This window comes from Cyprinodon variegatus, unplaced genomic scaffold (genome assembly GCF_000732505.1).
Source record: "Cyprinodon variegatus isolate N-32 unplaced genomic scaffold, C_variegatus-1.0 Scaffold117, whole genome shotgun sequence".
In the NCBI taxonomy this organism is placed as follows: Eukaryota; Metazoa; Chordata; class Actinopteri; order Cyprinodontiformes; family Cyprinodontidae; genus Cyprinodon; species Cyprinodon variegatus.
Genome location: NW_015150570.1, coordinates 808333 through 820020, shown reverse-complemented (window position 1 = coordinate 820020; position 11688 = coordinate 808333). Strand labels below are relative to the sequence as shown.

Below are 11688 nucleotides of genomic sequence, written 5' to 3'. Positions count from 1 at the left end.
CTGCCTGCCTGCAAATCTTTATCGGAATTGTGTTTATTTTGCATTTAGCTACTTCAAATATTTGTTTACTTTTTTGTTTTACTCAATTAATTAGGGGCAGCTGGTTGGTTTATGGCTTAATTATCAAACTATTTTTCGGGTCACTGTCTTAAACTCATTTCAGCTTATTTACACACCAGTATAGTGTTATTTGAGTTGTCCTGCTGCTTACATGAAACCTATTGCAACACTTCTATTCTCCTGTTTCTTATGCAATGAGGTTAAATTCAGGTCAGCAGGATTATGAAGTGAAATTTTCCCTAACCAGATTGAGCACCCACCTGGGACGCACTGGGGGTTACCATTGGAAGGAGGGTGTTGATCGCCGATTTAGAGACATAAAGGGGGTGGGGAGGAGGCAAATACGCAAGCAGTCAGGGCAAACGGGCACTGGAGCTAAATATTCATCCCCACTTAACATGTCAATCAGGATTAATACCCTTACAATCCGCCCCTCTAAGTTCATCCAGGTTTTTCCACTAGTGAAAATAGTTGGAAGAGGAAGAGGGGGTGATATATAAAGCAGGACAGGACAGGAACACAACAGCAAAGAGCGCGGCGGATTCAGTAGCGCGCAACACACTGCGTCGCTTGGATGTCTTTTACGCGTCTGAGTCTCAACTCGATGGCTGCTGACAAGTAGAAATGACTGATTACCCAGACGTTTCAAGAGCCTGATGGGCTTCGAGGATGTCAAAGCGACCAAAACAAACGCACTTCTGGGTTTTATTCTTTAACATTTCCCCCGCGGATCGCTCATATAAAAACTTTCTCAAGCTGTAGATAAGAATATTGCAGAAGTCTCCAAATCAGCGCATTACTCCTCTGGTGTTTTTTTGGGGGGGACACTTTCCGAGATGGAGCTGAAGATCGCATATCGCATGCTTCTCTTCCCGATCCAAATGTTTTATCACATAGTTCGGGCAAGTTTGCTGTCGCTGTTGCCAAGCAGCAAGAAGGACTTAAGCAAGGAGGTGGTATTGATTACCGGTGGAGGTCGAGGAATTGGGAGCCACCTGGCCAAGGAGTTTGCAAAGCAGGGAGCCAAAAAGGTAGAGTAAGATAACTTCTTTGTTATAGTTTGATTTTCTTTTGCAGAGAAACACATTGATTGTTTTTGCAAAGTGGATTCGGCGATGGCTTGTGCATAGAAGTTCTGTATTTTAACTATTATTTTCAGACATTCCCTGCCAGCAGATCTCTGTAGCTTGCTACTTTCTTAATATTTAGAGGACTTTCTGCTGAAATATAAAAAACAAACAGCAAAGAAATACCGCCAGCATTTCTACAGAAGACACAGGGTTTCATACTGTTTTAATGAAATCCAGAATTGAATTGTTTTCATGCATTGCATGTTTTCATGGGGTTTCTTTTATAAAGTCATAGGAAAACTAAGATGAACCCTTAAAAAAAATAAGAAAAAAGTCATTTTTGAAGTAGCTCTTGCTGATTAAAATATTGCTTTGTAAGCATTCTCAATTTGTCTCCTTTGAGTTATAAGTTAAGCATTCTGAATGAATTGAAAGAAGAGTCAAAATAGTCCAAGAGCAAGTAATAATGTCTTTTTGAATGTGAAAGTTTTACTTTTTAGCACATTCCTCATTGCAAATATTGCTGAAGTAACCAGAATCCATTATATTCATGTCAGTGACCTGGCTTTGAAAGGACAGTTGGATATCAACTTTTTAAGGTCATGTTTATTGTAAATTAATATTTTTCAGTAGGAATTAACCCCATCCTCTCCATCTCAACCAAACCTCCTCACCTCCCTCAGTCTAAACAATGAACTCCTGCTTGGATCTGAAATGCTCTGCTGACTCTTTTATACTATTAGATTAGGCTAACTAACCATTGTCTGGCAATCTTGAAAAAGAACATTACACAGCCAAATGCTAGAGAAATAAGATTCTCCATTTAATAGAGTAGTGCTAATGGATAATTATTTTTTAATCAATTCAAAAATACAATATTACAAAGAGGGGTGAAAAGTTTTCTTAATTTCAGCTAAATGAAAGCTGACAGCTGTGATCTGCCTATGTGACATGGGCAGTGCTTGTAAGTGCACCTATTATCCCATAGTTCATAATCTATCTCAGATTGTTCACTGAAATAGCAATTGTGTCTTTTGGTGCCACATCACTGAGAAGAAGAGAGGATGTCACATGCTTTTCAGCAGTGCATTGTTGATTTATTTTAAGGTGTGAGGCCTTAACACCTTTCGTAATGTGAATAACAATTGATCACTGGTTAAAGAGCAGTTAGGAGGAAATAGGAGGGTAATTATTGATACGGCTGACCTTGTAAACTTTGTGCTCTCTCATTGTGACTGGAACTTAGAATTTTGTAGTTTGCTTTTGCTTAGTTCCTTGTGAGTTAGGGGTTAATATTATTGTTAATGACAGAATTTATCAGCATAAAAGTGGTAGACAGGTCATCTTATGCTGCCTGTATGGAAATCCTTGCAAAGAAAACTCCTAAACCATGAAGCAAAATAACATTTTTGCATAGAGTATGTGGGGAAAAAAAGATTATCACATTTAAAGAATACAGTTTTATACAAATGTCCTCTTCTTAAACCAACAACTAAAGAAATGACCTGTCAACAATAAACAATAGACAGATCTCCACTTGGAAGGTGAACCAAAGCAATACACAGACAACAGGTTTGTGTGGTTGTGCTTGTGTTGTGCTTGAGGCGGGAAGCACACCACTCCCAGCTGGGTATTGCCCTGCAACTGACCTTGCTGTCTCTGCAGTAATTAGACAGCGGCAGGCGACTGCCTCCTGAACTCCTGCTGCCCCCTCTGTGTGCCGCCTCTCTGCTGGCTCATACAATGGGTGTGAAAAGGAGGGTTCATACCCACCCATACATTGAGACTTGGGAGATAAAGTATCAGTGTAATTCAGCTGAGGCAACTCAAAACACAGAGCTGCGCCTCAGTGTGTATCAAGTGACATGCTCTGTCTCTGTCAAGAATTTCTTATGAGCTCTGCAACATCAATTTGTTGATTAGTAAGCTTTCACTTGATCAGTGTGTTGACATTTAGTCGTGTTAGACATGCCTTGTAAGAACAATCAGAGGTTTATCACCAAGGAGCACAGGATTTACAAGGACAATTAAAACTGTTTTCTTTCCAGTTAGCAATTTGGCCAATGTGTGTTTGCTCTTCTGCGTGTTTTGACGGGTGATAAGCCTGATTGATTAAATAACATTTTAACACAGTTTTAAGTACTGACTTTTAATGAGACCTGTCAATGTTGTCTGGCTCAAATCCTATTAAAAGCTTTCAATTATTTATAAAGACTTGCTTTCCTTCAGTGATTACTTAAATTGGCTTGCAAATGAGGCAAACAAAAAAAAAGTAAAACCTGAGCTACTCTCAGAAGGAGGCAAAGCCCTGATTGCCACCAGTTGTGATTATAGGAATTAAAGAGGACATTGCAGGCTGCAATTTGTGCTGTTCCCAAATGTCATTGTTTGAAATATTTCTCTTTTTAAACACCTTTTACCACCTTAACTATTCAAGAAATTCCCTTATTCTTTCTGACAATTTTCCATAGATTTATGACAATGCTATATTGCAATTACATATGCAGCTTATATTCTGAATCTATAATCAAACCATAAAGAAAGGTAAATACTTTCCAACGCTATTCTAGATATAATACTATGCAGTGAATTTTATTGTATAATGCTTGATAACATTTTATCAAAGGAGACCCAAGGAGCTTTATTGCATTGAGTCACAGACTTCACCAATTAATTCTCCTGATTAAGCATGCGGAGACAGCCAAAAAGAATGACTCGGTTTTATCACCAGCAGACCTCCAGTATGTGCAGTTGGCTCTAATGATCTACTTTTACCTGCATTCTCAGATATACAGTCTTAAATGTTATATTGTTATATTTTAGTTTTAAATCTTAAAATCCCTGTAAATCCCCTCATACCAACTGACTAAATGGTTGTTTAGACATAAACAGTGGTGAAACAATGAGGGTATGGCATGCTGAACCACAGGCCAAGAGACAGATATGTTGTCTACAGATCCCCTAACTTAAATATGAAAGATCATTTTATGGTGGACTTATCCACACAGTCATGGACAACAAGCCAAAGCCAGCACTGGCATTCCTAGCTTTTCAGAAATGCATTCTCTTCAGGCTCCCTTACGAGTAATGACAAGGCTCATCTGCCCCAACAGGCTATGTAATCTCGTTGAGAATTTGTATTTGAGAGATGAGGACAGCTGACCCTGTGATTTCATTACCTTTCCCTGACCCCAAAGACTGACAGATCTAATTGCCCAGTCACTGGGTCCCCTTCCCTCCCATCCCCATCTAACCCCATGTTCCCTGCTCAAATGATCAGTGTTCATTTAGTGTTCGGTTGGATGAAGAAACAGTTCATTCACAGCAACCTCTAAGCCTTTAATCTTGTATGAAGAGTATTTGCTGATGTAAAAATGATCTCTTTGTTCCCTTTATGAAAAGAGAAACATGTCATATTGCCAAGAAAGTTGCATAAAACATGTCATGTTCAGTCAAAGAATATTGTAATAAATAAAGATAAGTAAAGCACTCTTAATTAGTTTCTATTCTGCACAATTTCTTTGCAGAATCTTCCTTCATTTGTCTCTAACTTTTAAAATGTTGCTGCTTCTCAGGTCATCCTTTGGGGAAGAACAGAGAAGTGTTTAAAAAAGACAGCTGAAGAAATCTCCCTCTCTGGATCAGATTGCTGTTACTTTGTGTGTGATGTGGCCAATCGGGATGAGGTGTACAAACAAGCCAAGGTGGTGAGAGAAAAGGTAAACAATTCTGATCTTTGTAAAGCTCATACAAACTTTGTCTACAAGCAATGCTGATTCCCTCCAATTTAAATATCTTCTTGCTTACCAGCATTTCAATCCCCTTTTTAACGAGTATGGTCTCTTGTGCTTTTTTCCAAGGTTGGAGATGTTACTATATTAGTAAACAATGCAGCTGTAGTTCATGGAAAAGGTCTGATGGACAGTGATGATGACGCTCTTCTAAAAACTCAGCATATCAACACACTGGGACAGTTCTGGGTAAGCATTTTTTCAAGTCAAAGCCTGTTTGCCTGAAGGCTAGGGGGAATTCCTTCTGGTGGATTATCCTTATTTTTATGTTTTGATCATAGCATGAAAGTGTATGCAAAGGTATGCCCAGACTTGTCACTCATGACTGCTGTTATGGCAGGTTAAGTGAAAAATTTCCAAATTACATCTAAGTGTCTAAAACATCAGAGAGGGTTTAAAACAATTTAGCTTTTTTTCTGTATATGAATGAAAGGATTTTATCATGAGGGTAAAAAGTTGTGTTCTCTGCTTAATGGAGTGCGAAATATTATGTAATAACACTGCAAAATGTCCTCTTATACATGTTCTTTATTTTATTCTAACAAATATATTTCAGTGTTAATTTTAGGCCTCCCTTTCTCATTTGTCTTTTTCCCTTATCTCTTTTGATTGTTTTAGACAACCAAAGCGTTCCTGCCTCGAATGCTGGAGCTACAACACGGCCATGTTGTGTGCATCAACTCAATCTTATCCCAGTCCCCAATACCAGGTGCCATAGACTACTGCACTTCTAAAGCCTCATCACTGGCCTTCATGGAGAGCCTAACACTCGGCCTGCTGGACTGTCCTGGTGTCAGCTGCACCACTGTGCTTCCTTTCCACACTAACACAGAGATGTTCCGGGGAATGAGAGTTAGGTTGGTAGATATTTAAAAATAAAAAGCCATACAAACAAATAAATACTACTTTCTACTTTATCTTTGTGGGAATGTTTAATTTATCTCCAAATCTCTATGTATTCGTTTATAGGTTCCCCCAACTCTTCCCACCACTCAAACCTGAAGTAGTGGCCCAGAAAACTGTTGATGCTGTCAGGACTAACAAGGCATTCCTTTACTTGCCTTGGACAATGCGTGTTCTTGTTATACTAAAAAGGTAAAAATTATTATTTTGATATTTTGTACTGTTTTCAACAGATCAATGCTTAATAATTTTTTGCACCTTTATGCCTTTTACTTACCATGCTGTCCCTTTCCTTTTGAACTTTTTAGCTTTATGCCGCAAGTTGCTCTTGAGGAAATCCACAGGTTCTCTGGAAGTTATACCTGCATGAACACATTCAAAGGACGAACATGAATCTGGATTGCACACAACTCATGAGAGACTTTTTAAACTTCTGGGTTGAAATGAAGGGAATATAGACCTCATAGCAATCAAAGGTGGATGAGTTCTTTTAAAATTGAAGATGAACACTAAGGGAACATAAAAGGGTGCTATTTTTCACATAAAAGTGAAGGATAACTACATGAAGCTCCCACCACTGTGTACACGTGGAAGCTTGCCAATATGTAAAGCAGAAGCCATGCATAGTTCTGTAAAAGCTGTTATTCTGGAACAGTTTTTGTAACACATTTACATTATTTGTTGTACATTTGTTTGTCCTTTTTAATGGGTATTAAATAAAACAAAGTAATAAAACTGAGTTTTAGAAATACTCTGTCTTTTACTATCATTATGAAAATGGCAGAACACCATGTACACATACAGTGTTATATGTCTGGGGAAGACTATCTCAGTGTGATTGCATTTGAATTTATTCTAAGCAGGAGGCTGTCAAAGATTTTGTCAAAACCATAAAAAGCACTCTTGGGAGGTGTGTGGAGCATACTCTTGTTTGTTCTCAGCTTTCAGAAAACAGTGCAGGTTTATATGGTAATGTAATTCTCAATAAAAAATCATGAGCCCAAATCAGATCAATCTGGTCCTCCACATCTGGTTAAATGGTTTTGCACAGAATTAGATTAATGTGGACAGGGAGTGAGAGCGCAGAAGTTATTGCACCCAGCAGTTATCATAAGGCTTTCATTATTCCCCTAAAAAGAATTTTTATTTTTTTAAGAGGAAGATGATAATATATCAAATTCAATTTAACCAGTTTGGCTTGTACTCAGACAATGTTAAGACGTCTGCAAATACAGTGCGTCTGTGTTTGCAGATCAAACAAACCCCCTAGAGGCATATATTAAAGAAGAATGGAACAATGTGTGGACCCTTTTTTTTATTGCATATGAATCTGGGCATGTTTAAAAGCTTTAGTACAAACACGAGGAAAAAAGAATGTTAAGATAGATTCGATTTGACCATGCAAAACACTTTAAAACACCTTGTTGAATAAGGTGGGGTTTTTTAACCTGAATAATATTGAAAAGCCATGAAAGTTAAACTTTCAAAATGAATCAACTCTCTTTTGTCTGAATAAATATTGGTGTTAAAAATAGAGCTGTAAGGAGTTCGTATTAAACACTGCACTGACTCAACAGGGCCTCAAACTGCAGCCAATGATTATTTCTTATGTGAAATATGGAGCCAGTAAACAACTCAACTCCAGCCTGTTAGAAGAATACTTTGACATTTTGGTAAACGTGCTGATTAACTTCCATGCCTGAGGTTATAAGTGAATATCAATACTGCTCTCATGTTTGTCCTATAACTGAGAAGCTAATTAGCTCACTGTAACATTGTGTGGGTGGAGTATTTGATAACCTGGCCTTTTCCAGAGGGAAATAATCTGACTACTGAAAGTGATATTGATTACTTTATCTGACTCTCAGCAAGACAGTAGTGTGAGAGAAGCATTCTGTGTCTTACTACTTTCTTAATGAATCTCCATTGGGGGGTAAAATAGCATCTCGAGCACCTCACTGTGGCCTGGTAGATACTGTATGTTTGGGGAAAGTCCCAGAGGTAATTTGTTTTATTTATTTTCTGCTTTCTCAACATTTTATGTCACTTACTTTAGCTTACTTGGCAATCATTATAAATGCAATTGTAAAAGTAACCACATTTAAGTAACAGAGACAATTTGTTTATTAAATATTTACTGTGAAGGTCTTATTGCACCAGATATAAAATAGTAGAAGTAATACATTATAATACATTACCACCATCCAAGACAGGAGAGTTAAGTTGACATAATAAAGTTATATGCTTTGCTTGTTTTTACATCAAAACTAAAAGAAAGTCACTATGACCGTGTTAATATTTGATAAGATGGGGCGATGGTTTGCTTTGCAGATGTAGTAAGAGTAAGCTATACAATTGTTAAGTAAATTCTTTATATTACAAACTTTCTCTCAATGTCTCAAATCTTCATGATGTGTACAGAAAAGGGAATAAGCAATCCAAAACTACACACCCTAGGGAAATAAGTCTGCTATGTTATGTGCATGTTACATGCACCGTATATCATATCACTAAGAACCAACAGGATTTGTCTTAGATATAAATACCTTACCAAAAGTATTTATACAATTTAAATTTTTTCATAATTTGTCGCATTACAGTCACAAATGTCAATATATTTGGGGGCTGATTTTCATGTGAGAAACATAGATAATGCACGTAATAGTGCAGATTTTGAAGTAGATTTTTTTTTTAACAAGTAATACCTTTCAAATGTTTGGATAAAATATTTTACATCCTCTGTGGGCTGCATTTATTAGCTGTAGGTCTCTTTGGGTTTATGTACGCTAGCACTATAGAGGGACATTTTAACCATTCTTCTTTGAGAAATACATCAGTATCAGAATTGGTGCAAAGCCCCTGTAAACTTAGGTTGATATGCTGTCCTTCAGATTATCAGTCAAAAGTCGGTGTGGACTTTGATATGTCTATTATATTACATTAAATGAGTAATTGTCCTGTTGGAAGGCAAACCTCTCGATCAGTCTCAAGTCTTTTCTAGTCTCTAATGGGATTTCTGCTCTGTTTTTAGAGTCATTCTTCTTCCCATTATTACTGACCATCCCTCTTGTCTTGTTAGAAAACATCTGAACAGAATGTCACTCCCACCACCATTTTTCATTTTGTTAATGTGTATTGAGGGTTTTAGTATTTTATCCCTCACAGGGTCATATGGACAAAATATTTTATTTTGGTCTCACAAGGCCAGAGATTTGCCCCCTATGTTGGTTTTGGCAAAATAAGAGCAGGACCTCTTATGGCTTTATTTTAACAACTCAGCGATACTGTGACTAATGAGGTCAAATTGATTAAGATAATGACTCATAGTTTTCCTGTCAAAAGGGTCCACTATATGAGCTGTGGATCTGTACCGTTAACCCAAGTTACCATACAACTGTTTAGCTACTTCCTTGACTTCTTACATTCTTACCTGGCCTTTAGGAAGCCATTATTTGGCTGGTTTCCATTTGTTTCATGCACCGTGTTTGAAATATAAATCCAACATTGGTCGTTCCAATGTTTAAAACTTGGTTGGATTTCGTTTTTGTAACCTTACCCTGTTTAAAATCCATTCTTACTTTAATCCATTACAAGTGTTGTCTGCTTATTGTTCTTCATAATGCTATTTGTTTACTGAAGATCTTAACAAAGCTTCAAGACCAAAACAGCTCTAATTAAGCTGAGAAGGATTTACTAACTAGGTGACCTTTGAATGTAATGGGTTGCACTAGATTCACATTTAGAAATCAAATTTAAAATAATATTATTTTCCTTAAACTTCATTATTTTGTTCTAAAGAAATATTTTTAAGCTGTAACAAATGGTCCAAGTAAAACTTAATTAAAGCTTCTTGTTGTAGTTTGATTAGATAGGATTCAATCCATCTAGTCATCTATATCTGCTTCTCCATCAACACTATGGGGCAATGGTTCCTATAACTCTTTGGTCGAAAGGCAGGGTTGAACCTGGATAGGTTGCTAGTCCAACATAATGTGACATAGAGACACACAGTACAAACAATCATGCTCACACACTCACACCTATAAGAAAAGTTTTCAGAATTTAGATAATACATTCATTCAATTAAGATAATCTGGTGACTTTTCTGGTAGACATCATGGCACCGTGCTACCATAAAGTTTTCAAAAAGAATTTCTTCTTAACTTGATATTTTTACTTTTTCCTGACACAGTGACTCATTTGTTATTGTGTTACCCAAACAGCACCATGATAGAGCTTTGGGCTGATTCATCACACATTCTTGCTACTTCCTATGTCATTCAATGGGAAACAAATACTCTGAAAATTAAATAAATGGTGTGACTGTGGTATTACAGATGCTGATTCTTGGAGTCTGACACTATTGCAGGTGACGCTGATGTTAGATGAATTTCTGTTCCATTCTTTGGCTCTGCAGAATATACAATATTTTACAGCAAAAGTTGAACCTCCAGTGAGAAAAACAGAAAGGGAACGGTGACCACAGAATCAATCACACAGACACCCCATATCTGAGCACAAGTCACAGAGTGGTTTTAAATGCTGGGATAGTGCTTGGCCTTTGGCTGCCAGACAAGGCTCATAAACATTCATTTGAATCCTGGTGAACCATAAATGCCCTCCTGTGTGCTCACGATAAGGCTGCTTATAGTGATCAGAAGGTAACCCACACAGGCTTGGATGAGAGGGGAATGGGGGGAGAAGCATTGCTGAGAGTGAACCTGAGCCTCGTTCATGGGGCCTGTTTCTCATTCTCTCCTTGGGCTGTTGCGAAAGCAGTGGGAGAAACAGCATGGATCTAGGTCGAGGAGGCATGTTGTGCACGTATGCTGGAAAAGGACGGCTAAAATGGCTGGAAATCTCCTGGGACAGGTTCAGTTCAGGGTTAGCCAAAAAACAAAATAAATCAAAGTGGGGCTTGGAAAGTCTTATCCCTTTTGAAGCTTGTCAGCTCCAGGGTTACTGACCAAGTGCAGGTGGAGCTAGTGGGTTTGCAGCCGGATAACAAGAGACGACATATGTGACTCCCAAGTGTCCATTAATTTTCATTTGGAGACTGTACTCAAAGTGTGTAGAACGAATCCAGGCTCTGAACCCATAACTGCCTAAACACACCCCCACCCCTCCGAAATGTCGACTCATTTGTATTCTCTTTGAGTGAAAAACCAGAAAATTGTACATTTAACTTCATGACTTTAAATAAGAATTGCAAATAGGTTAAAATTTAATGTTTACCAGTTATCATTAGTCTACATTGCACATTTATTAACACTTCATAATAGTATACTCTTCTGCACTCTAGGGCTGCATGTTTTCTTTCTGTCCTATATGCAGTCCAAGCATGTAATCCAAACTCTTGGGCTTGGAGAGTCAGTCTGCAGTGATCCATTAAATGTATTTTGGAATCCTAAATCTGGAGTCCATTTCACTTGCTTCGCACTGATGCCAAATGTATGTGCAAGATTCTGTCCTTATTCATGTCATATACTGTCCACTTGCAAACTCATTGACATGGCTTTCAACTCTCTGTGTTTTTTAAAAGTATGGCTTTGTTGCATGTTCTCTAATGTACTTTACTATATTTATTTACTATATTTATTTACATTTATCCAACATAGAGGAAATATTGCTTATTCTGATGAAATGTTCACACAATCTGTGAAAAAGTCCTTTTGTTTTTTTCTCTAATGCTCAAAACAAGAGTTATCAGATATGTGAGAAGCAGACTATTACCTGCAATAAACCCCATAAGCTCTCTGCGCTTTGTGAACAAAGCCTTAAATGGATATCTAAATGAGGCTGTAGGAAGGGGCAACAACAAGGAAGCAGAGTTCAGCTCAGTAATATTTGTTACAAGACCTTAT

The 11688-nt window shown here is 37.6% G+C and overlaps 1 protein-coding gene across 1 annotated transcript; it reads left to right on the top strand.

Moving 5' to 3' along the window:
* Nucleotides 1-427: 427 nt before the first annotated feature.
* Nucleotides 428-6567, top strand: dhrs3 (dehydrogenase/reductase (SDR family) member 3). The gene is made up of 6 exons (XM_015375313.1): nucleotides 428-1091; nucleotides 4706-4849; nucleotides 4991-5110; nucleotides 5540-5778; nucleotides 5891-6016; nucleotides 6133-6567. The coding sequence occupies exons 1-6, from the start codon at nucleotides 897-899 to the stop codon at nucleotides 6215-6217; spliced, it is 909 nt and encodes a 302-aa protein (XP_015230799.1). The 5' UTR covers nucleotides 428-896; the 3' UTR covers nucleotides 6218-6567.
* The last annotated feature ends 5121 nt before the right edge of the window (nucleotides 6568-11688 follow it).